Source organism: Rutilus rutilus, assembly GCF_951802725.1.
Source record: "Rutilus rutilus genome assembly, chromosome: 13".
Classification (NCBI taxonomy): Eukaryota; Metazoa; Chordata; class Actinopteri; order Cypriniformes; family Leuciscidae; genus Rutilus; species Rutilus rutilus.
Window position 1 is genome coordinate 14,102,227 of NC_140218.1, and position 27,121 is coordinate 14,129,347.

At 38.3% G+C, this 27,121-nt stretch overlaps 1 protein-coding gene across 4 annotated transcripts in view; it reads left to right on the forward strand.

Moving 5' to 3' along the window:
• fbxo25 (F-box protein 25) overlaps window positions 1-27,121 on the forward strand; it is a 34,241-nt gene extending 7,120 nt beyond the window's left edge. The window contains exons 6-11 of one of the 4 annotated variants that reach the window (XM_084428235.1): window positions 21,087-21,180; window positions 21,330-21,514; window positions 21,955-22,137; window positions 23,661-23,804; window positions 24,538-24,564; window positions 26,278-27,121. In XM_084428235.1, the coding sequence (XP_084284361.1) occupies window positions 21,087-21,180; window positions 21,330-21,514; window positions 21,955-22,137; window positions 23,661-23,804; window positions 24,538-24,564; window positions 26,278-26,370 (726 nt within the window). In that variant the 3' untranslated portion in view covers window positions 26,371-27,121. The remainder of the gene's footprint in view (window positions 1-21,086; window positions 21,181-21,329; window positions 21,515-21,954; window positions 22,138-23,660; window positions 23,805-24,537; window positions 24,565-26,277) is intronic. The other 3 variants (XM_084428236.1, XM_084428237.1, XM_084428238.1) reach the window with 3 other exon arrangements.

Genomic DNA, 27,121 nt, shown 5'->3' on the forward strand with positions numbered 1-27,121 from the left:
AAATTCGTTTCATCGCCACGGCCAAACCGTTCGAGATATCAAAAATCCATCCGCAATTTAGCATCCTCAATGTCTTGACTTCATGCTGACCGAGTTTGGTGTGGATCGGATCAATTCCCTAGGAGGAGTACATTAAATTCCACAGCATGCGTTTTTCAAACAACCCATAATAGCTGACTTCCTGTTGGGCAGAGCTAATAACTTAGAGTGCGAAAGTTGTTCGGCCCGATGAGATCTATATGTGTACCGAGTTTCATACTAATACGTTCTTGTATGTGTCCAAGATTTAAGATTGTTTTCTAGGGGGCGCTGTTGAGCCCCCCTGCCACGCCCGGGTACCAGCTTCAGCCCGGCCCTAATGGCCGCACGTTCTGACCTGCGTGCAAAGTTTCATGAGTTTTTGAGCACGTTAAAGGCCCCAAAAGCCCCCGAACCCTTGAAGAACAATAATAATAAATATAGCTGCGAGCAGCGATTACGGGCCCAAGCCGGTGGCACCGCAACCCCGGTGCCTTTAGTTACCTAAAGGCACCGGGGATGGCGGTGCCACCGGCTTTGGCCCTCCATCGCTGCTCGCAGCTATATTTATATATATATATATATATATATATATATATATATATATATATATACAGTGAGGAAAATAAGTATTTGAACACCCTGCTATTTTGCAAGTTCTCCCACTTAGAAATCATGGAGGGGTCTGAAATTGTCATCGTAGGTGCATGTCCACTGTGAGAGACATAATCTAAAAAAAAAAAATCCAGAAATCACAATGTATGATTTTTTAACTATTTATTTGTATGATACAGCTGCAAATAAGTATTTGAACACCTGAGAAAATCAATGTTAATATTTGGTACAGTAGCCTTTGTTTGCAATTACAGAGGTCAAACGTTTCCTGTAGTTTTTCACCAGGTTTGCACACACTGCAGGAGAGATTTTGGCCCACTCCTCCACACAGATCTTCTCTAGATCAGTCAGGTTTCTGGGCTGTCGCTGAGAAACACGGAGTTTGAGCTCCCTCCAAAGATTCTCTATTGGGTTTAGGTCTGGAGACTGGCTAGGCCACCCCAGAACCTTGATATGCTTCTTACAGAGCCACTCCTTGGTTATCCTGGCTGTGTGCTTCGGGTCATTGTCATGTTGGAAGACCCAGCCTCGACCCATCTTCAATGCTCTAACTGAGGGAAGGAGGTTGTTCCCCAAAATCTCGCAATACATGGCCCCGGTCATCCTCTCCTTAATACAGTGCAGTCGCCCTGTCCCATGTGCAGAAAAACACCCCAAAACCATGATGCTACCACCCCCATGCTTCACAATAGGGATGGTGTTCTTGGGATGGTACTCATCATTCTTCTTCCTCCAAACACGTTTAGTGGAATTATGACCAAAAAGTTCTGTTTTGGTCTCATCTGACCACATGACTTTCTCCCATGACTCCTCTGGATCATCCAAATGGTCATTGGCAAACTTAAGACGGGCCTTGACATGTGCTGGTTTAAGCAGGGGAACCTTCCGTGCCACGCATGATTTCAAACCATGACGTCTTAGTGTATTACCAACAGTAACCTTGGAAACGGTGGTCCCAGCTCTTTTCAGGTCATTGACCAGCTCCTCCCGTGTAGTTCTGGGCTGATTTCTCACCTTTCTTAGGATCATTGAGACCCCACGAGGTGAGATCTTGCATGGAGCCCCAGTCCGAGGGAGATTGACAGTCATGTTTAGCTTCTTCCATTTTCTAATGATTGCTCCAACAGTGGACCTTTTTTCACCAAGCTGCTTGGCAATTTCCCCGTAGCCCTTTCCAGCCTTGTGGAGGTGTACAATTTTGTCTCTAGTGTCTTTGGACAGCTCTTTGGTCTTGGCCATGTTAGTAGTTGGATTCTTACTGTTTGTATGGGGTGGACAGGTGTCTTTATGCAGCTAACGACCTCAAACAGGTGCATCTAATTTAGGATAATAAATGGAGTGGAGGTGGACATTTTAAAGGCAGACTAACAGGTCTTTGAGGGTCAGAATTCTAGCTGATAGACAGGTGTTCAAATACTTATTTGCAGCTGTATCATACAAATAAATAGTTAAAAAATCATATATTGTGATTTCTGGATTTTTTTTTTTTAGATTGTGTCTCTCACAGTGGACATGCACCTACGATGACAATTTCAGACCCCTCCATGATTTCCAAGTGGGAGAACTTGCAAAATAGCAGGGTGTTCAAATACTTATTTTCCTCACTGTATATATATATATACATACACACACACACACACATATATATATATATATATATATATGTATGTGTGTGTGTATATAAATATCTATCTATCTATATCTATATATATAGATATAGATAGATAGATATTTATATACACACACACACACATATATATATATATATATATATATATTTATAAGACAGAAAATATTACTTGTCTTACCTTATTCTGATTTTATGATACACTCAAAATATTCCACAACAAATCCTTTAAATTTAATGTAAAAATAAAAACGAAAGTAAGCAGTGTTGGTCTCACGTAACCCTCTCATTAGAATCAAAATGTTTCAATTTTTGCGATGTATTTGGATGCTAAACTATTCTTTATTATAGGCTTTGTACTTCACTCGTGTTCCAATATCGATGGAAAAAATCATCCTCTTCACACGCGCAAAAATGTTCTTGGAAACATCACAGTGGAGCTCTGCTTACTGTGAATGGTACAGATTGTACTACTGACTATTTAAACAGAGCAGTGTAATTCGTTTATGTTAGGTTGACTATTTTTATTATTATATTGTATTAGGGCTATAATGAATGTCAAGATTGCAATTCTGGAATGTGTGTGTGACGCGGTTGCGGTTGAACAGTGGACACAAAAACATAAATAAAATGTTTTAGTTAATTCCTACATCCATAGGAATACATTGAAAATGCTCGCTCTACTCCGCACCATTATCAATGTCTGTGCGGACGTCTGTATTTTACTAGTATATAGTATACTATAGTTAGCGATTTAAAAGCCCTCAGCGGTGTCACATGTCGATTAACCGGTGGGAAAATTTTATCACAGTCACATCCCTAATATATTTATATATAAATACAATAGGCCTACCTGAAAGAGAATTTTACTTGCCCGACCAGAGTATAGCCTGATTAGAACGTCAATAACAAAAAAAATAACTTGGGAATCACTAAAACGAGAGATTATTCTAATTTCATTACATTCATTTTAAGTTGCAATCAGCAGTTAATAATAAATGTATTACTGATCAATGGTAACAAGGTTGCACTGCTGAGGCTCATGCTGCTTCTCCAGGAGAATTGTAAACAAATGAGCGCAGCACACAAAAAAGCAACCCAGTTAACAACATACTGACTATAAAAATTACAAATATGGAGTTTTTATATATTTTATAACATATGATAGAGTTAAGCAACCTCACTTGACGAGTAGGCAACTATTTCCTGAATACAATCACGATTGAAACTGTGACATTGATTTCATACAACAGGTTAATAAACAGTTACAATTAAGTCACTTACATTTAGATGCAATATTGACTGTTTTTGTTCTGTTTCAGCAGCAAAAATAGTTAAACAAAGATCACAGCAACTTGTTTTCTCATTACTGAATGATTCAGCATTTTGAAACGAATCGCTTGACTCAAAGATTCAATGGTCAATCCATAAACATCTGTCTCAATCATGAATGACTCAGTCATTGGAATGAATCGTTTGAACGAATGAATCAATGACTCGCTCATTAAGATGGTCGCCTGGCGACACCTAATGGCGGTTTAGTGTTATGTTTAAAAGTATCATTCTTTCCAACGTGCACCATTATCAATGTCCGTGCGGATGTCCGTTTTTTTACTTTCACTTTTATATTAGCGATTTAAAAGCACCCGCTCGTGTCACACGTCGCTTAACCGATGGGAAAATATCCTCACAGTCATATACCTAATAAATTTATATTTAAATACAATAGGCCTACCTAGTAAAACGTTTTATATACTATTTTGATATCCTTTTGGACACAAGAGGGCAGTATAGCCCTATGTTTGCTTTTTTGTTGAAACAAATAGCACTAAATAGCCTGTTTTTAACTTTTTCATACTTCTTGAATTGCAAAAACAGAATAAAATAGGTTTAGTTCTAATATTTGTATAATTTTATATAAAAATAAATGGTGTATAATTAAATTTTAAGAATATATGAGATGTTTTCTGATTCCTTTTTTGACATTATTTTAATCCCTCGCCATGTCAAAACCGTTTGAAATATTTAATATCCGTTCACAATTTAGCATCTTTAATGTATTTTCATCGTGTTAAAAAAGTTTGGTGTGAATAAAAAAAAAACACTTAGCAGGAGTGGGTAAAAAGCAGAGGCTGAATTTGCAAATAAATCCACATTCAAACCAAAATATCTGACTTCCTATTGGTCGAAGCTAATAACTGTATATTAGAAAGTTGTCCGGCTCGATGAGACCAATGTACGTACTGATTTTTAAAACTGTGGGTAAAACTAACCCCCCCACTTTTGTCAAAAGCATTTTGAAAGTGACACACTTCCTGCTGCCAGTTGGTGGCGCTATAACTTTGACTCACAATAGTCACATCCATCTGATCGGCCTCTTACCACGAACACACTGGTGAAGTTTCATCAAGATCCGTTAATGTATGCAGAAGTTATACCACTTCGTGTTTCTCTTTTCTCGCCATAAATTCGTTTCCTCGCCACGGCCAAACCGTTCGAGATATCAAAAATCCGTCCGCAATTTAGAATCCTCAATGTCTTGACTTCATGCACACCGAGTTTGGTGGGGATTGGATGAATTCTCTAGGAGGAGTACTTCGCATTCCACAGCAAGCGTTCTCCAAACAACCCATAATTGCCGACTTCCTGTTGGGCTGGCGTAAAACTTAGAGCACGAAAGTTGTTCAGCCCGATGTGATCTATATGTGTACCGAGTTTCATATCATTACATGCAAGTGTGTTTGATTTATGGACAAGTGTTCGGATCCCATTCCAGGGGGCGCTGTTGAGCCCCCCTGCCACGCCCGGGTACCAGCTTCAGCCCGGCCCTGATGGCCGCGGGTTCTGACCTGTGTGCAAAGTTTCAAGAGTTTTCGAGCACGTTAAAGGCCCCAAAAGCCCCTGAAACATTGAAAAACAGGAATTTTAAACAAATCTCACTCAAAAGACAAATCCCCCCTCCCCTCTCACACACAGAGACACAGAGAGAGGGAGAGAAAATTCTTCAGAAAATCCACATTCAAACCAAAATATCTCTCTTCCTGTTGGTCGGAGGTAGTTAATGTCAATTAGAAAGTTGTCCGTCTTGATGAGAACAATACACATACCAAGTTTTGTTGCTGTTGATAAAACTAACCCCCCCACTTATGACTAAAGGTGGCGCTACTGAGCCCCTCACCACGCCCGTTTCTGAAACTTTGCACATGTCTACTGGCTAATAAATGTGATGTGTCTGTCGAGTTTCATCCAATTTCAAGTATGTTAAGAGTCTCAAAAGCATCAAAAAAGAATATTAAAGTTTGAAGCGTTGCCACGGCAACAGTATTAAAGATATCAAAAATCCTTTCACAGGTCTACATCTGCCGTGTGTTTACATTATACACATAAAGTTTGAAGCAAATCGGGTAAAAATAAGAGGGTGATTTCAAAGCATTTTGAAAGTGACACACTTCCTGCTGCCAGTTGGTGGCGCTATAACTTTGACTCACAATAGTCACATCCATGTGATCGGCCTCTTACAACGAACACACTGCGGAAGTTTCATCAAGATCAGTTAATGTATGCAGAAGTTATAACACACTTCCTGTTTATCTTTTCTCGCTATAAATTCGTTTCATCGCCACGGCCAAACCGTTCGAGATATCAAAAATCCGTCCGCAATTTAGCATCCTCAATGTCTTGACTTCATGCTGACCGAGTTTGGTGTGGATCGGATCAATTCCCTAGGAGGAGTACATTAAATTCCACAGCATGCGTTTTTCAAACAACCCATAATAGCTGACTTCCTGTTGGGCAGAGCTAATAACTTAGAGTGCGAAAGTTGTTCGGCCCGATGAGATCTATATGTGTACCGAGTTTCATACTAATACGTTCTTGTATGTGTCCAAGATTTAAGATTGTGTTCTAGGGGGCGCTGTTGAGCCCCCCTGCCACGCCCGGGTACCAGCTTCAGCCCGGCCCTAATGGCCGCGGGTTCTGACCTGCGTGCAAAGTTTCATGAGTTTTTGAGCACGTTAAAGGCCCCAAAAGCCCCCGAACCCTTGAAGAACAATAATAATAATAAATATAGCTGCGAGCAGCGATTACGGGCCCAAGCCGGTGGCACCGCAACCCCGGTGCCTTTAGTTACCTAAAGGCACCGGGGTGGCGGTACCGCCGGCTTTGGCCCTCCATCGCTGCTCGCAGCTATATTTATATATATATATATACCGTATATATATATATATATATATATATATACATACACACACATACATATATATGTATGTATATATATATATATATATATATATATATATATATTATTGTTCAAAAGTTTGGGGTCAGTAAGATTTTTAATGTTTTTAGGAGAAGTCTCTTCTGCTCACCAAGGCTGCATTTATTGATTAAAAATACAAACAAAAACAGTAATATTGTGAAATATTATTCCAATTTAAAACAGCTGTTTTCAATTTTAAAATATTTTACATAGTAATTCATTTCTGTGATCAAAGTTGAGTTTTCAGCATAATTACTCCAGTCTTCAGTGTCACATGATCCTTCAGAAATCATACTAATATGATGATTGATGCTCAATAAATATTCATTATTATTTTCAATGTTGAAAACATTTGTGTACAGATTTTTTTTTTTTTCAAAATGCTTTGATGAATGTAAAGTTCAAAAGAACAGCATATATTTCAAATATATATATTTTTAACATTATAAATGTCTTTACTGTAACTGTTGATCAGTTTAACTCATCCTTCATAAATAAAAGTACTGATTTATTTTATTTCTTTCCCCCAAAAATAAAATTTTAATTATTACTAACCACAAACTTCTGAACGGTAGTGTTTAACGTTACAAAAGCTTTAGATTTCAGATAAATGCTGTTCTTTTGAACTTTCTATTCATCAAAGACTGTACACAACTGTTTTCGACATTTAAAATAATAATGAATGTTTCTTGAGTATCAATCATCATATTAGAATAATTTCTGAAGGATCATGTGACAGTGACAACTGGAGTAATGGTGCTGAAAACTCAGCTTTGATCACAGGAATAAATAACAGTTTAAAATATATTAAAATAGAAAGCAGCTGTTTTAAATTGGAATACTATTTTACAATATTACTGTTTTTGTTTGTATTTTTAATCAAATAAATGCAGCCTTGGTGAGCAGAAGAAACTTCTCTGTTATGTGCGCGCCACAGACTGCACGCACGTCCGCTTAGAGTTCCGCCTTTTGCCTTCCGTCAATATTACGTTATTAGAAAAATATTTTTTTAGAGAATCGATTTTTTGACATTTGTGAATCGATTCAGAATCGTCCACGTCCACATCGCGATGCATCTAAGAATAAATTTTTTCTCCCAGCCCTAGATTTCATACAACAGGTTAATAAACAGTTACAATTAAGTCACTTACATTTTAGATGCAATGTTGACTGTTTTTGTTCTGTTTCAGCAGCGAAAATAGTTAAACAAAGATCACGGCAGAACCATCACGCATCACGTGTTTTCTCATAACTGAACGATTCAGCATTTTTAACGAATCGGTTGACTCAAAGATTGAATGATCAATCCATAAACATCTGTCTTAATCATGATCGACTCATTCGAACGAATCGTTTGAACGAACGAATCAATGACTCGCTTATTAAGATGGATGCCTGGCGACACCTAATGGCGGTTTAGTGTTGTTTAAAAGCATCATTCTTTCCCACATGTGTGTGATTTGTGTGTGCAACATTATCATTATTTTTCTTTCACTATTATATTAGCGATTTAAAAGCACCCACTCGTGTCACACGTCGATTAACCGGTGGGAAAATATCCTCAGACACATACCTAATAAATGTATATTTAAATACAATATTGGCCTACCTGGTAAAAAGTTTTATATACTATTTTGATGTCCTTTTGGACACAAGAGGGCAGTATAGCCCTATGTTTGCTTTTTTGTTGAACCAAATAGCACTAAATAGCCTGTTTTTAACTTTTTCATTCTTCTTGAATTGCAAAAACAGAATAAAATGGGTTTAGTTGTGATATTTGTATACTTTTATATAGAAATAAATGGTATATAATTACATTTTTAGAAGATTTTTTGTGTTTCCTTTTTGGACATTACTTTAATCCCTCGCCATAGCAAAACCGTTTGAGATATTATCCATTCACAATTTAGCATATTTAATGTAGTTTCATCATGTTGAAAAAGTTTGGTACGAATAAAATAAATAGTTTAAGAGGAGTGGCAAAAAATTCAGAGGCTGATTTTGCAAAAAAATTCACATTCAGACCAAAATATCTGACTTCCTGATGGCCAGAGCTATTGAATGTAAATTAGAAAGTTGTCCGGCTTGATGAGAACAATATACAAACTATTTTTTCTTTACTGTAGTTAAAACTAACCCCCCCACTTTTGTCAAAAGCATGTTGAAAGTGACACACTTCCTGCTGCCAGTTGGTGGCGCTATAACTTTGACTCACAATAGCTACATCCATCTGATCGGCCTCTTACCACGAACACACTGCTGAAGTTTCATCAAGATCAGTTAATGTATGCAGAAGTTATTCCACTTCCGTGTTTCTCTTTTCTCGCTTTAAATTCGATTCCTCGCCACGGCCAAACCGTTCGAGATATCAAAAATCCGTCCGCAATTTAGCATCCTCAAAGTCTTGACTACATGCACACCGAGTTTGAAGGGGACACTGTGAATTTTCTAGGAGGAGTATTTCACATTCCACAGCAAGCGTTTTCCAAACAACCCATAATAGCCGACTTCCTGTTGGGCTGGCGTAAAACTTGACCGGGGTAAAGTTGTTCGGCCCGATGAGATCTATATGTGTACCGAGTTTCATATTAATTCATGCGAGCGTGTTTGATATATGGATCAAGTTTTAGAACCCCGTTCAAGGGGGCGCTGTTGAGCCCCCCAGCCACGCCCGGGTACCAGCTTCAGCCCGGCCCTGATGGCCGTGGGTTCTGACCTGTGTGCAAAGTTTCAAGAGTTTTTGAGCACGTTAAGGACCCCAAAAGCCCCTGAAACCTTGATTAACAATATAAAAGCAATAGTCAAATCCCCCCCTCCCCTCACACACACAGAGACACAGAGAGAGGGAGAGAAAATTCTTCAGAAAATCCACATTCAAACCAAAATATCTCTCTTCCTGTTGGTCGGAGATGGTTCATGTAAATTAGAAAGTTGTCCGTCTTGATGAGAACAATACACATACCAAGTTTTGTGATTCTAGGAAAAACTAAGCCCCCATTTTTGACTAAAGGTGGCGCTACTGAGCCATTCCACCACGCCCGTTTCTGAAACTTTGCACATGTCTACTGGCTAATAAATGTGATGTGTCTGTTGAGTTTCATGCAATTTCAAGTATGTTAAGAGTCTCAAAAGCATCAAAAAAGAATATTAAAGTTTGATGCGTTGCCACGGCAACAGTATCTAAGATATCAATAATCCTTTCACAGGTTTACATCTGCCGTGTGTCTACATTGTACACATAAAGTTTGAAGCAAATCGGGTAAAAATAAGACACTGATTTCAAAGCATTTTGAAAGTGATGTACTTCCTGCTGCCTGTTGGTGGCGCTATAACTTTGACTCACAATAGTCACATCTGTGCGATCGGCCTCTTACAACAAACACACTGCTGAAGTTTCATCAAGATCAGTTAATGTATGCAGAAGTTATAACACACTTCCTGTTTCATTTTTTCGCCATAAATTTGTTTCCTCGCCACGGCCAAACCGTTTGAGATATCAAAAATCCGTCCGCAATTTAGCATCCTCAATGTCTTGACTTCATGCACACCGAGTTTGGAGGCGAATCGATGAATTCCCTAGGAGGAGTACATTAAATTCCACAGCATGCGTTTCCAAACAACGCTAAATAGCCAACTTCCTGTTTGGCTGGCGTAAAACTTAGAGCACGAAAGTTGTTCGGCCCGATGAGATCTATATGTGTACCGAGTTTCATATTATTACATGCAAGCGTGTTTGATTTATGGACTCGTGTTCGGATCCCGTTCCAGGGGGCGCTGTCGAGCCCCCCTGCCACGCCCGGGTACCAGCTTCAGTCCGGCCCTGATGGCCGCGGGTTCTGACGTGTGTGCAAAATTTCAAGAGTTTTCGAGCATGTTAAGAGCCCCAAAAGTGCCCGAAAGGTTGACAAAATAATAATAATAATAATAAATATAGCTGCGAGCAGCGATTGCGGGCCCAAGCCGGTGGCACCGCCACCCCGGTGCCTTTAGTTACCTAAAGGCACCGGGGATGGCGGTGCCACCGGCTTTGGCCCTCCATCGCTGCTCGCAGCTATATTTATATATATATATATATATATATATATATATATATATATATATATACACACACACACACACACACATATATATATATATATATATATGTATATAAATATCTATATATATACATATATATATATATATATGTATATAAATATCTATATACACACACACACACACACACATATATATATATATATATATATATATATATATATATATATATATATATATATATATATATACTTATATATATATATATATAAATATAAGACAGAAAATTTTACTTGTCTTACCTTATTCTGATTTTATGATACACCCAAAATATTCCACAACAAATCCTTTAAATTTAATGTAAAAATAAAAACGAAAGTAAGCAGTGTTGGTCTCACGTAACCCTCTCATTAGAATCAAAATGTTTCAATATTTGCGATGTATTTGGATGCTAAACTATTCTTTATTATAGGCTTTGTACTTCACTCGTGTTCCAATATCGATGGAAAAAAATCATCCTCTTCACACGCGCAAAAATGTTCTTGGAAACATCACAGTGGAGCTCTGCTTACTGTGAATGGTACAGATTGTACTACTGACTATTTAAACAGAGCAGTGTAATTCGTTTATGTTAGGTTGACTATTTTTATTATTATATTGTATTAGGGCTATAATGAACAGGCTGCGATGTCAAGATTGCAATTCTGGAATGTGTGTGTGTGTGTGACGCGGTTGCAGTTGAACAGTGGACACAAAAACATAAATAAAATGTTTTAGTTAATTCCTACATCCATAGGAATAAATTGAAAATGCTCGCTCTACTCCGCACCATTATCAATGTCTGTGCGGACGTCTGTATTTTACTAGTATATAGTATACTATAGTTAGCGATTTAAAAGCGCTCAGTGGTGTCACACGTCGATTAACCGGTGGGAAAATGTTATCACAGTCACATCCCTAATATATTTATATATAAATACAATAGGCCTACCTGAAAGAGAATTTTACTTGCCCGACCAGAGGATAGCCTGATTAGAACGTCAATAACAAAAAAATAACTTGGGAATCACTAAAACGAGAGATTATTCTAATTTCATTACATTCATTTTAAGTTGCAATCAGCAGTTAATAATAAATGTATTACTGATCAATGGTAACAAGGTTGCACTGCTGAGGCTCATGCTGCTTCTCCAGGAGAATTGTATACAAATGAGCGCAGCACACAAAAAAGCAACCCAGTTAACAACATACTGACTATAAAAATTACAAATATGGAGTTTTTATATATTTTATAACATATGATAGAGTTAAGCAACCTCACTTGACAAGTAGGCAACTATTTCCTGAATACAATCACGATTGAAACTGTGACATTGATTTCATACAACAGGTTAATAAACAGTTACAATTAAGTCACTTACATTTTAGATGCAATATTGACTGTTTTTGTTCTGTTTCAGCAGCAAAAATAGTTAAACAAAGATCACAGCAACTTGTTTTCTCATTACTGAATGATTCAGCATTTTGAAACGAATCGCTTGACTCAAAGATTCAATGGTCAATCCATAAACATCTGTCTCAATCATGAATGACTCAGTCATTGGAACGAATCATTTGAACGAATGAATCAATGACTCGCTCATTAAGATGGTCGCCTGGCGACACCTAATGGCGGTTTAGTGTTATGTTTAAAAGTATCATTCTTTCCAACGTGCACCATTATCAATGTCCGTGCGGACGTCCGTTTTTTTACTTTCACTTTTATATTAGCGATTTAAAAGCACCCACTCGTGTCACACGTCGATTAACCGGTGGGAAAATATCCTCAGACACATACCTAATAAATGTATATTTAAATACAATATTGGCCTACCTGGTAAAAAGTTTTATATACTATTTTGATGTCCTTTTGGACACAAGAGGGCAGTATAGCCCTATGTTTGCTTTTTTGTTGAACCAAATAGCACTAAATAGCCTGTTTTTAACTTTTTCATTCTTCTTGAATTGCAAAAACAGAATAAAATGGGTTTAGTTGTGATATTTGTATACTTTTATATAGAAATAAATGGTATATAATTACATTTTTAGAAGATTTTTAGTGTTTCCTTTTTGGACATTAATCCCTCGCCATAGCAAAACCGTTTGAGATATTTATTATCCATTCACAACTTAGCATATATAATGTAGTTTCATCATGTTGAAAAAGTTTGGTACGAATAAAATAAATAGTTTAAGAGGAGTGGCTAAAAATTCAGAGGCTGATTTTGCAAAAAAATTCACATTCAGACCAAAATATCTGACTTCCTGATGGCCAGAGCTATTGAATGTAAATTAGAAAGTTGTCCGGCTTGATGAGAACAATATAAAAACTATTTTTTCTTTACTGTAGTTAAAACTAACCCCCCCACTTTTGTCTAAAGCATGTTGAAAGTGACACACTTCCTGCTGCCAGTTGGTGGCGCTATAACTTTGACTCACAATAGCTACATCCATCTGATCGGCCTCTTACCACGAACACACTGCTGAAGTTTCATCAAGATCAGTTAATGTATGCAGAAGTTATTCCACTTCCGTGTTTCTCTTTTCTCGCCATAAATTCGATTCCTCGCCACAGCCAAACCGTTCGAGATATCAAAAATCCGTCCGCAATTTAGCATCCTCAAAGTCTTGACTACATGCACACCGAGTTTGAAGGGGACACGGTGAATTTTCTAGGAGGAGTATTTCACATTCCACAGCAAGCGTTTTCCAAACAACCCATAATAGCCGACTTCCTGTTGGGCTGGCGTAAAACTTGACCGGGGTAAAGTTGTTCGGCCCGATGAGATCTATATGTGTACCGAGTTTCATATTAATTCATGCGAGCGTGTTTGATATATGGATCAAGTTTTAGAACCCCGTTCAAGGGGGCGCTGTTGAGCCCCCCAGCCACGCCCGGGTACCAGCTTCAGCCCGGCCCTGATGGCCGTGGGTTTTGACCTGTGTGCAAAGTTTCAAGAGTTTTTGAGCACGTTAAGGACCCCAAAAGCCCCTGAAACCTTGATTAACAATATAAAAGCAATAGTCAAATCCCCCCCTCCCCTCACACACACAGAGACACAGAGAGAGGGAGAGAAAATTCTTCAGAAAATCCACATTCAAACCAAAATATCTCTCTTCCTGTTGGTCGGAGATGGTTCATGTAAATTAGAAAGTTGTCCGTCTTGATGAGAACAATACACATCCCAAGTTTTGTGATTCTAGGAAAAACTAAGCCCCCATTTTTGACTAAAGGTGGCGCTACTGAGCCATTCCACCACGCCCGTTTCTGAAACTTTGCACATGTCTACTGGCTAATAAATGTGATGTGTCTGTTGAGTTTCATGCAATTTCAAGTATGTTAAGAGTCTCAAAAGCATCAAAAAAGAATATTAAAGTTTGATGCGTTGCCACGGCAACAGTATCTAAGATATCAATAATCCTTTCACAGGTTTACATCTGCCGTGTGTCTACATTGTACACATAAAGTTTGAAGCAAATCGGGTAAAAATAAGACACTGATTTCAAAGCATTTTGAAAGTGATGTACTTCCTGCTGCCTGTTGGTGGCGCTATAACTTTGACTCACAATAGTCACATCTGTGCGATCGGCCTCTGACCACGAACACACTGCTGAAGTTTCATCAAGATCAGTTAATGTATGCAGAAGTTATAACACACTTCCTGTTTCATTTTTTCGCCATAAATTTGTTTCCTCGCCACGGCCAAACCGTTCGAGATATCAAAAATCCGTCCGCAATTTAGCATCCTCAATGTCTTGACTTCATTCCCACCGAGTTTGGAGGCGAATCGATGAATTCCCTAGGAGAAGTGTTTCAAATACCAGACCATGCGTTTCCAAACAACCCATAATAGCCGACTTCCTGTTGGGCTGGTGTAAAACTTAGAGCACGAAAGTTGTTCGGCCCGATGAGATCTACATGTGTACCGAGTTTCATATTATTACATGCAAGCGTGTTTGATTTATGGACACGTGTTCGGATCCCGTTCCAGGGGGCGCTGTCGAGCCCCCCTGCCACGCCCGGGTACCAGCTTCAGCCCGGCCCTGATGGCCGCGGGTTCTGATCTGTGTGCAAAGTTTCAAGAGTTTTCGAGCATGTTAAGGGCCCCAAAAGTGCCCGAAAGGTTGACAAAATAATAATAATAATAATAATAATAATAATAAATATAGCTGCGAGCAGCGATTACGGGCCCAAGCCGGTGGCACCGCAACCCCGGTGCCTTTAGTTACCTAAAGGCACCGGGGTGGCGGTACCGCCGGCTTTGGCCCTCCATCGCTGCTCGCAGCTATATTTATATATATATATATATATATATATATATATATATATATATATATATATATATATATATATATATATATACATATATATATATATTATACAAACATATATATATATATATATATATATATATACACACCGTTCAAAAGTTTGGGGTCAGGAAGATTTTTTATGTTTTTAGGAGAAGTCTCTTCTGCTCACTAAGGCTGCATTTATTTGATTAAAAATACAAACAAAAACAGTAATATTGTGAAACATTATTCCAATTTAAAACAGCTGTTTTCCATTTTAAAATATTTTACACTGTAATTAATTTATGTGATCAAAGCTGAGTTTTCAGCATCATTACTCCCGTCTTCAGTGTCACATGATCCTTCAGAAATCATTCTAATATGATGATTGATGGTCAATAAATATTAATTATTATTTTCAATGTTGAAAACAGTTGTGTACAGATTTTTTTTCAAAATGCGTTGATGAATGTAAAGTTCAAAAGAACAGCATTTATTTCAAATATAATTTTTTTTTAACATTATAAATGTATGTACTGTAAGTTTTGATCAGTTTAACTCATTCTCGATGAATAAAAGTATTGATTTATTTTATTTCTTTCCCCCAAAATTTAAATTTAAATTATTACTGACCCCAAACTTCTGAACGGTAGTGTTTAATGTTACAAAAGCTTTAGATTTCAGATAAATGCTGTTCTTTTGAACTTTCTATTCATCAAAGACTGTACACAACTGTTTTCGACATTTAAAATAATAATGAATGTTTCTTGAGCATCAATCATCATATTAGAATAATTTCTGAAGGATCATGTGACAGTGACGACTGGAGTAATGATGCTGAAAACTCAGCTTTGATCACAGGAATAAATAACAGTTTAAAATATATTAAAATAGAAAGCAGCTGTTTTAAATTGGAATACTATTTTACAATATTACTGTTTTTGTTCGTATTTTTAATCAAATAAATGCAGCCTTGGTGAGCAGAAGAAACTTCGCTTAAAAATCTTATTGACGCCAAATTTTTGAACAGTAGTGTATATATATTATATTAAAATGTAAGGGATAAGACACAGATAATTTTACTTGCCTGACCTGATTAGAACAATGAAAAAACTTAAATGAAAAAATGGAATCACTAAAACGAGGGCGCGATTGAACAGTGGACACATAAAAACATACTCTGTCATTTTGTTCAGAACATCATTCAAACTGCAAAGTGTTAACTTATATTTTTGTACAGTAGCAAAAAACACAACATTGTGCTTTTTTAAAATACATTCAAGCAATCCGCCTAGAAAATGAAACTAAAATGCTCACGGCTGCACAGGCATTCATAATGGTGCGCGTCCTCAGCGAGGAACGAGCAGAACAGAGTCAACGTTTTTTAGGTCATTCCTCCTTCCATAGGAATTTATTGAAAACGCTCGCTCTGCTCCGCACCATTATCAATGTCAGTGCGGACGAACATATTTTACTTTCGTTTTTAAGTTAGCGATTAAAAAGCCCTCAGCGGTGTCACACGTCAGTTAACCGGTGGTAAAATATTCTCACCGTCACATACCTAGTATATTTTTATATAGATATAATAGGCCTACCTGATTTTGAACACAAGAGGGCAGTATAGCACTATGTTTGACTTTATTTATTTATTGTTTAGACTAAACAACCATTCTGGCAGTTTTTAAACTTAAACTTCATTCTTAAATTGAAAAAAAAGAATAAAATGAGTTAAGTTCTGATATTTGTATACTTTTATATAGTAATAAATGGTGTATAATTACATTTTTAGAATATATGACCCTTTGAGTGTTTCCTTTTTAGACAATACTTTAATCCCTCGCCATAGCAAAACCGTTTGAGATATTTATTATCCGTTCACAATTTAGCATCATTAATATATTTTTATCATGTTGAAAAAGTTTGGTGGGAATAAAATAAACCACTTAGATAAAGGTGTCTAAAAATTCAGAGGCTGATTTTGCAAAAAAATTCACATTCAGACCAAAATATCTGACTTCCTGATGGCCAGAGCTATTGAATGTAAATTAGAAAGTTGTCCGGCTTGATGAGAACAATATACAAACTATTTTTTCTTTACTGTAGTTAAAAGTAACCCCCCCACTTTTGTCAAAAGCATGTTGAAAGTGACACACTTCCTGCTGCCAGTTGGTGGCGCTATAACTTTGACTCACAATAGCTACATCCATCTGATCGGCCTCTTACCACGAACACACTGCTGAAGTTTCATCAAGATCAGTTAATGTATGCAGAAGTTATTCCACTTCCGTGTTTCTCTTTTCTCGCCATAAATTCGATTCCTCGCCACGGCCAAACCGTTCGAGATATCAAAAATCCGTCCGCAATTTAGAATCCTCAAAGTCTTGACTACATGCCCACCGAGTTTGAAGGGGACACGGTGAATTTTCTAGGAGGAGTATTTCACATTCCACAGCAAGCGTTTTCCAAACAACCCATAATAGCCGACTTCCTGTTGGGCTGGCGTAAAACTTGACCGGGGGAAAGTTGTTCGGCCCGATGAGATCTATATGTGTACCGAGTTTCATATTAATTCATGCGAGCGTGTTTGATATATGGATCAAGTTTTAGAACCCCGTTCGCTGTTGAGCCCCCCAGCCACGCCCGGGTACCAGCTTCAGCCCGGCCCTGATGGCCGTGGGTTCTGACCTGTGTGCAAAGTTTCAAGAGTTTTTGAGCACGTTAAGGACCCCAAAAGCCCCTGAAACCTTGATTAACAATATAAAAGCAATAGTCAAATCCCCCCCTCCCCTCACACACACACAGACACAGAGAGAGGGAGAGAAAATTCTTCAGAAAATCCACATTCAAACCAAAATATCTCTCTTCCTGTTGGTCAGAGATGGTTCATGTAAATTAGAAAGTTGTCCGTCTTGATGAGAACAATACACATACCAAGTTTTGTGATTCTAGGAAAAACTAAACCCCCATTTTTGAGTAAAGGTGGCGCTACTGAGCCATTCCACCACCCCCGTTTCTGAAACTTTGCACATGTCTACTGGCTAATAAATGTGATGTGTCTGTTGAGTTTCATGCAATTTCATGTATGTTAAGAGTCTCAAAAGCATCAAAAAAGAATATTAAAGTTTGATGCGTTGCCACGGCAACAGTATCAAAGATATCAATAATCCTTTCACAGGTTTACATCTGCCGTGTGTCTACATTGTACACATAAAGTTTGAAGCAAATCGGGTAAAAATAAGACACTGATTTCAAAGCATTTTGAAAGTGATGTACTTCCTGCTGCCTGTTGGTGGCGCTATAACTTTGACTCACAATAGTCACATCTGTGCGATCGGCCTCTTACAACGAACACACTGCTGAAGTTTCATCAAGATCAGTTAATGTATGCAGAAGTTATAACACACTTCCTGTTTCATTTTTTCGCCATAAATTTGTTTCCTCGCCACGGCCAAACCGTTCGAGATATCAAAAATCCGTCCGCAATTTAGCATCCTCAATGTCTTAACTTCATGCACACCGAGTTTGAAGGCGAATCGATGAATTCCCTAGGAGGAGTACATTAAATTCCACAGCATGCGTTTCCAAACAACGCTAAATAGCCAACTTCCTGTTTGGCTGGCGTAAAACTTAGAGCACGAAAGTTGTTCGGCCCGATGAGATCTATATGTGTACCGAGTTTCATATCATTACATGCAAGTGTGTTTGATTTATGGACAAGTGTTCGGATCCCGTTCCAGGGGGTGCTGTTGAGCCCCGCTGCCACGCCCGGGTACCAGCTTCAGCCCGGCCCTGATGGCCGCAGGTTCTGACCTGTGTGCAAAGTTTCAAGAGTTTTCGAGCACGTTAAGGGCCCCAAAAGCCCCTGAAACCTTGAAACACACTGAAATCAATTGGAAATTCCCTCCCACCCCTCACACACACAGAGACAGAGAGAGAGAGAGAAAATTCTCCAAAAAATCACATTCAAACCAAAATATCTGACTTCCTGTTGCTCTCAGCTAATAAGTGTGAATTAGAAAGTTGTCCGGTTTAATGAGAACAATATACATAGCGAGTTTAGTGACTCTATGTAAAACTAAGCCCCCATTTTTGACTAAAGGTGGCGCTACTGAGCCCCTCACCACGCCCGTTTCTGAAACTTTGCACATGTCTACTGGCTAATAAATGTGATGTGTCTGTCGAGTTTCATGCAATTTCAAGTATGTTAAGAGTCTCAAAAGCATCAAAAAAGAATATTAAAGTTTGATGCGTTGCCACGGCAACAGTATCTAAGATATCAATAATCCTTTCACAGGTTTACATCTGCCGTGTGTCTACATTGTACACATAAAGTTTGAAGCAAATCGGGTAAAAATAAGACACTGATTTCAAAGCATTTTGAAAGTGACATATTCCTGCTGCCAGTTGGTGGCGCTATAACTTTGACTCACAATAGTCACATCCATGTGATCGGCTTCTTACCACGAACACACTGCTGAAGTTTCATCAAGATCAGTTAATGTATGCAGAAGTTCTAACACACTTCCTGTTTCATTTTTTCGCCATAAATTTGTTTCCTCGCCACGGCCAAACCGTTCGAGATATCAAAAATCCGTCCGCAATTTAGCATCCTCAATGTCTTGACTTCATGCACACCGAGTTTGGAGGCGAATCGATGAATTCCCTAGGAGGAGTACATTAAATTCCACAGCATGCGTTTCCAAACAACGCTAAATAGCCAACTTCCTGTTTGGCTGGCGTAAAACTTAGAGCACGAAAGTTGTTCGGCCCGATGAGATCTATATGTGTACCGAGTTTCATATTATTACATGCAAGCGTGTTTGATTTATGGACACGTGTTCGGATCCCGTTCCAGGGGGCGCTGTCGAGCCCCCCTGCCACGCCCGGGTACCAGCTTCAGCCCGGCCCTGATGGCCGCGGGTTCTGACGTGTGTGCAAAATTTCAAGAGTTTTCGAGCATGTTAAGAGCCCCAAAAGTGCCCGAAAGGTTGACAAAATAATAATAATAATAATAATAATAATAATAAATAATCCTACCGGAAACAATAGGGCCTTCGCCCTTTCAGGGCTTGGGCCCTAATAATCCTACCGAAAACAATAGGGCCTTCGCCCTTTCAGGGCTTGGGCCCTAATAATAATAAATAATCCTACCGGAAACAATAGGGCCTTCGCCCTTTCAGGGCTTGGGCCCTAATAATAATCCTAACGAAAACAATAGGGCCTTCGCCCCTTCAGGGCTTGGGCCCTAATAATAATCCTAACGAAAACAATAGGGCCTTCGCCCCTTCAGGGCTTGGGCCCTAATAACATAAAAAATTTAATTATTTACAGCTTTCCTGTAGCTCAAAGAGTAGAGCCAAGGTCATGGGTTCGATTCCCAGGGAAAGCAAGACCTGATAAGAATGTAAAATGTGTACCTTGAAATGCAATGTAAGTGCTTTGGATAAAAGCATCTGCCTAATGCATAAATGTAAATGTAAAATGAAATCAGTCCGATTATTCCTTCTGCAGTAACTTGGCAGTGCTGCTCGTTTATCTCATGACTGGCAGTTTCTCAGATAATGTTACAATCAAATGAAAGATGACATGGATAGTAGAGTATAATGTAAGTCTAGATAAACAGTTTTAAATATTGACGTTTATTATTAAAGGTGCTCTAAGCAATGTCACGTTTTTTTTAGGCCAAAACATTTTTTGTCACATACAGCAAACAACTCCTCACCATCCGCTAGCTGCCTGTCCCCTGAACACACTGTAAAAAAACGTGGTCTCTGTAGACACCACAGGCTCCACAAACAGCAACAAAAACAAACTGGGCCAGCCTGGACCACAAAACATAACAGACTGTTCCAGCCAATAACCGACAAGAAGGATTTGGGGGTGGGGTTTGGGGGGTTAGTGTGTAGATGAGGAGGAGGGAGGGTCTAGCTAGCCTCCGTTTTGTTTGACAATACTTTGAACGTCAACAAGAAGTGGCGTCACCCAACATCACTTAGAGCACCTTTAAGTTAAACTAAATTACCAGTAGTTAAATTTTCTTCTCAAAACTGGCGTCCGTCCATTGACAATAATGCAGTATATAGTATATTTATAGTAAATAGTACGTTTACGCTACTAATCGGAGCCGGATGTGATGACGCACGGACTGTGATAAAGGCCTATTTTCTCCCACTTCACCCTCTCTGTTTCTTTCCCTCTTAGCTTCTGCAGTTGATTGCCAAGTCCCAACTCACGTCTTTGAGTGGAGCTGCTCAGAAAAACTATTTTAATGTCCTGGAGAAGATTGTGAGAAAAGGTGAGCTGGTCTTTCAGCATTATTCACAGACTCCTTTTTCTGTGAATGAACACTTTCATGCAGAAGCCATACTGGCCTGAAATATGTGCATCTACAAAATGATACAGTATTAAAAATTGGCAATGAATCGCTATTGGTTTGTTTGGCAGTTCTGGATGACCATCAGAACCCTCGACTGATCAAGGCGTTGCTGCATGATCTAAGCTCCACCCTCTGCATCCTCATCCGAGAAGTTGGGAAGTCTGTGTTGGTCGGCAACATCAACATTTGGGTCTGCCGTTTAGAAACCATCCTAATCTGGCAACAGCAGCTCAACAATTTGCAAATTCCAAAGGTAGTCTTTTTCACAGTCTTTATATGGGCTAGGGAAGTGCAGAAATATTTTTCAAAAACCTACCTGATATCTATTTGATCAAAAAAAATAAAAATAAAAAAGATAGAAAAAAATTACATTTATATAAATGGAATAGTCAATTTCAGCCACATCTAGTTGGTTGTGGGATGACTAATTCATATGCATAATACGCAATAAATATATATATATATATATATATATAGAGAGAGAGAGAGAGAGAGAGAGAGAGAGAGAGAGAGAGAATATATATATATTATTTACGTTATCAAATTATATAAATAATGTATATTTAAGATTGCTGTCTGATAAATTTTTGGACTAAAGTGAACTGTTCAAACTGTTGTATTTCTTGTGGTTGTACTTGACAACAACCTTCTGTTTGTATTTACATGCATAACGCTAAATATGTTTCTTTGCAGCAACTTTCAAATGGGATGACACTGAGCGACCTCCCTTTGCACATGCAAAACAACATTCTGTACAAGTTTGCTGATGCCTGTGACATCATCAATCTGGGACAAGCCACACCAACACTGCACGTGCTCAGTGAGGACCGGCAACTGTGGAAGAAACTGTGCCAGTTTCATTTTGCTGAGAAACAGGTGAGGAGTAAGAATTTATTAAGTCACTCATAATTGGATGTTAAGTCAATTGGAGAATATCATTCGTTTTACCATCACACACAGCATCACAAATACTATATCAATATTTATATTTTCAAGATTTCAAGTGGTCAGAGGTGGCCCCAATTGAAGTATCACCTAGATATGAATGTCTGTTTAGGCACTTATGAATGAGGTTTTGTCTGAGATTCTTTTATATGAATCATTTTGGAGATTCAGAATGGCTGAAAATTGAGTCAGCTGCTTAATTTGAGCACAAGATGGCAGTACAGAGGGATCATGCCAAGTGTGCCGCAGAAGCCCTGAAAAGTAAAGCCAAAGCATTTCGATCGCCCCCTGGTGGCTGGCTGCAGTATAGGTATTAAACCCCGCCCTCTCCGTATAATCCAATGGGACTTGAGCCAAACAAAAACAAAAAAATTCCAAAATGGTTTCTGTCATTTTAGGCAGTTCTCATCACGCAGACGCATGTTCAAGTCTCCGTTTTCCCTGTAAGTTTGGTTTTAGTTAGTTACTTGATGCTATAAAATGGGGTTTAGCGCCATGATTGACAGCTGTGCTTGCGATTGAGTCTGCGGGAGTGGGAGTATGTGCGGTGTCATGAGAAATCGAGTCCCCCCCCCCCTGGAATTGGGTCTCCTTTAGGACCCAGGCGGTAATGCCTGATCAAAAGTTGCTGTCACAATGTCTTGACTAATTATAATTTATAACCTATTTAACTATTGCATGATGTTTATTACATTAAGTGCACAAACAACATGCTTGAAATATAGATTGAATGCCTATGTATTGCATAATAAATCAAACTGGAAACCCAAGCATGCCTAACAATATATATTTTTTTTTATAAGGAAAAGGATTGTTGCAACATACTATGTTCTGTAAAAGTAATTTAATATTAATTGTACACAATAATTGTAATGTGGTATAGTATATAAAACATTTTTGATAAATTAATTGTCATTCTATGTTCACACAAACATCATTAATTTGAAACATGTAATTGAACTATATTGAACTATGAAAAAAAAAAAATCTAAAATAATATAAGCTAAGCTAGCAGGCTAATCGGAGAAATTCTCAAACAGTAAGAATTAGAAATGCTTGATTTCACAACCTATAGCTTCAGTTATATGCTTGTAAATGAACCATGTAATTTAAAATACATTAATGGTCATTATAAACGATATAGATCATAACGTGTTTTTGCAGGAATTGTAATCAGGTGCTAAAAATACTACCCATTAAAAGTCAGTTAAACCAATGGGATCTCTCACGGATTTCTCACCCCAGGATCACTACTGCGCAGACTCGGCCTCCGAACCACGGAATCGGCAACGACCGTTACTGGGATATATTTGGCTTCAGTTTTCTACAGTGAAAGGAAGCAGAGATGCACAGTCTATCCATCATGCACACAGGCCTATAAACCACTGGCGTGCAAGAGAGGTCTCTGTTTCTCAGCAGAACTCACAGAGGTCTCTGTGTTTGTGTGTGTTCAGTTCTGCAGGCACTTGATTCTGTCAGAGAAGGGCCATGTGGACTGGAAGCTGATGTTTTTCACACTTCAGAAATACTACCCTCAGAAAGAACAGTACGGAGACACTCTGCAGTTCTGCAGGCACTGTAGCATCCTCTTCTGGAACGTAAGAAATCCTTTTTAAATGTCAAACATTCTGGTCCGTGAAGGACATCCATCCGGATTATGTGTCTATTTAGATATAAGTGCTCTTCTCAAATGTTTCCCAGTGTTGTGATCTTCTAGAACTGCAGTTTGGAGTCAGAAACCCCTTATAGACCCACATGTTAATAGTTAAGCATCAGTTTGATTCAGTGATTTAAAAATAAATATATATATTTAAAACATAAATGTAATTTATTCCTGTGATGAATTCAGTGTTAGAAGCAGTGCTGATTTAGAAGCATTTCTTATTATTACCATGCGGTTGAAAACAGTTTTTCTGCTTATTATTTTCGTGGAAACTCTAATTCAATTTTTAGTAAATGTTTTTCAGCATCCTTTGATGAATATAACGTTTATTTATTTGAAATATAAATCTTTTGTAACATTATAAATGTCTTTACTGTCTCTTTTGACCAATTTAAACTCCCAAAATCCCCAAACTTTTCAGCGGTTGAATAATTATGGATAGTTATTATGAATAGTTCACCTAAAAATGACACTACACTCAGTTAAATAAATGATGACAGATGTTGAAGTGTTAGTTCTAACATACATATTTTCACTTCAAAAAGTTTAATTTCAACAGTTTTAGGTTATATCTTCTAAATTTGCCGTCTGTGATATCAGCCCTCTTCTTGTACCCTTTGACCTTTGATTATTTTCCTGTTCTCCTCCTGGTCCCTTATCTCCCAAAGGACAGACACCTGGCTTTGATCTTTAAGGTACATGCTAAATCTGATATTAATGTGCCAGCTTTTTGAAATCATTGTCTGTTAATAAAATGTGTTTTGTTTCATCAGTCCTTTTTTCTTTTTCTCTTCACCTGTCGTCTTTTTCTCTTTCTGCCCGTCATTCGTTCTTACACTTCAATCCATTCAAATCAACTGGACTTGATCTGTCTTGTTTGTATTCTTAATATTTGAGTAGATATATGTATCTTTTTTGTAGAATCTCTTTTTTTCAATTTCTTGTGTGTTCCACATCAACGTTACACATTAAGGCTGTGTGTCCACCAAAGCGTTTTTCTCCCGAGGCTAGCATATTTTTCCAGTTTTTTTTTTTTTTTTATGTGAGCACTGCGTTTTTAAAACGGCAGCAGTGTGATCAGGTGCTGAGTGTCTATTTCACTCTGAGTGCTCTTCTTCTTTTTTTTTTATACCGGTCGCAGAGAGTTGAAGAAAGTTAAACTTTGCGTAAAACGCAGCGCTCATCACTGTCAATTTTTACCCAGCCGTCCAATCACAGTGGAGGAGGGGCGGGACAAATACCACACCGACCAACTGTCACATTCTGCTTGTTCAACGATAACAAATGACAACAACAAGCAAAAACTAGTGGCAGCGCAGGTGTGTTACATTGTGTCGGCATTTTTATATTCAGAAACAAACTATCTGCGAAATCAGATACTAGTAACAGTTCCACGGATTTTACGCATCAGCACATAAAGCATCTCAACTGAAAAAAGCACAGCAAGGTATTTTCAGAAGAGCCAGTTTTCAACTGGCAAAAAAATGCTTTGGTGGACACATGCGCTAATGCTCATCTCTGCTGATCACTTGAACATGCTTACAGTGTCAGTAACTATAATTTTTGCTTCTACTTAAGAGTTAGGAATTAGAACAGATCGCTAACACTGAGTATTACACTTCAGGTGTGTTTGACCTTTTCTAACTATTAGAATTACGAATCAGAATATCGGAATTCTATCAGAATTTTTGTCTGACGGATGATTGATAGAGGGACCCTAGCAACCCAACAGTAGTTATGTTTTCATCCACCTATTTTTATGCGGATTTAATAGAAAAAAAATGCTGGATGGAAACGCCAAGATGAGCATGCATTCTAAAAATCGTATGCGCTCAATTGAAGCAGATGATATTTTTTATCCGATAAGAAGACATGCTCATAAACTATGATGGAAACACATTAACCGAATAATTCCCTTGATGCACAATATAAAAACCCATGTGACTTTGCCTCAACAGAGGATGTGATCGGATAACTGGACTAACCAGTGGACCGATTTCATTGCCTGATCCAAAGTCTGTCGTCAGAATGATTTGGTTTAATTCCCTCCCAGAACGGTCACATGATTGCATTCCCAAACATCAGGCATCTTAACACAAAATAACATGACAGTGTTTATGCCGTTTCAGCAAGTCATTTATGATATACGATAAAAGAGCCACAGTGGCTTCCTCGATTACAGCAACTTTATTACTGATATTTTGCGCCAATTTCCCAGTAAGTGGGGACTTTGTTCTCCTGATCACATGGGATGGAAACCCTATCCTATTTTGTGCATAAGTTAAATGTATGGAATCTTTGTATGGAAACATTGCTAATGTGGCTGCAACTTTTGCATGGACAAAAAGCACTGCCGTTTTCCTCCAAAAATGTTGAAATCTGATTTTGACCGCCCTCTCTTTCCATAGCAGGACTCGGGACATCCTTGCACGGCCAACGATCCCGACAGCTGCCTCACCCCCGTCTCTCCCCAGCACTTCATAGACCTCTTCAAGTTCTGAAATTCAGAATGCTCTCGGACCTCTCCCCTTCCCACCTCCTCTGGAACACCTGCAAACAAACACCTCTAACCAAGACTCTGAACCTTTTTCCACTCTGTGCTCCAACCATGTTTCTTATTCTCCTTGACGTTTCCCAGACGGTCGTTCTATGATTAAAAAGTGTGAAAGCTCAATCCTCTGACAATGTAACGAATGATTGAATTTTCTCTTTGCCTCGCTCAAATTTTAAGGGCTTATCATGGAAAGATGTCATAATATTAGTGTTCATTTCTTTTTCTTGTTCCCCGTTGTGTTCATCTGTTCTTCGAGCACGCGAAAAGAGGCGGGATTTGGCAAGGATTGTGTGTTAAAAGCAAAAAAGCAAAACAAACCTGCTTTTGGGAAAGACGAACTGAAGGGAAAAGCGTGGGAGATCCTAAGCGGAGGTTATCTTGTCTTTTCGTGGATGTGTTTTCGTTTCTGTACCGATGGAATGCACGTCAGAAATAGTCGTAGGTTAATGTTTACGTGAGTTCTTGTGTTGTCTTGTCGTGCTGTGCGTATGTATTTAATGCGTCAACACTAAAGTCTACATTTGCATTTGCTGCACAAAACAACTTTTTACGATACACTTTTGTTAAGTCTGTCGTGAGGGCAGACGGAAAATCTAATGTAAGCTTTGCTATTTATGAACAAATGTATTTTATATCCTTTCTCTGAACTTTGTAATATTCCTTTACTATTACTGTAATATAAATGTTATTGAAATGGC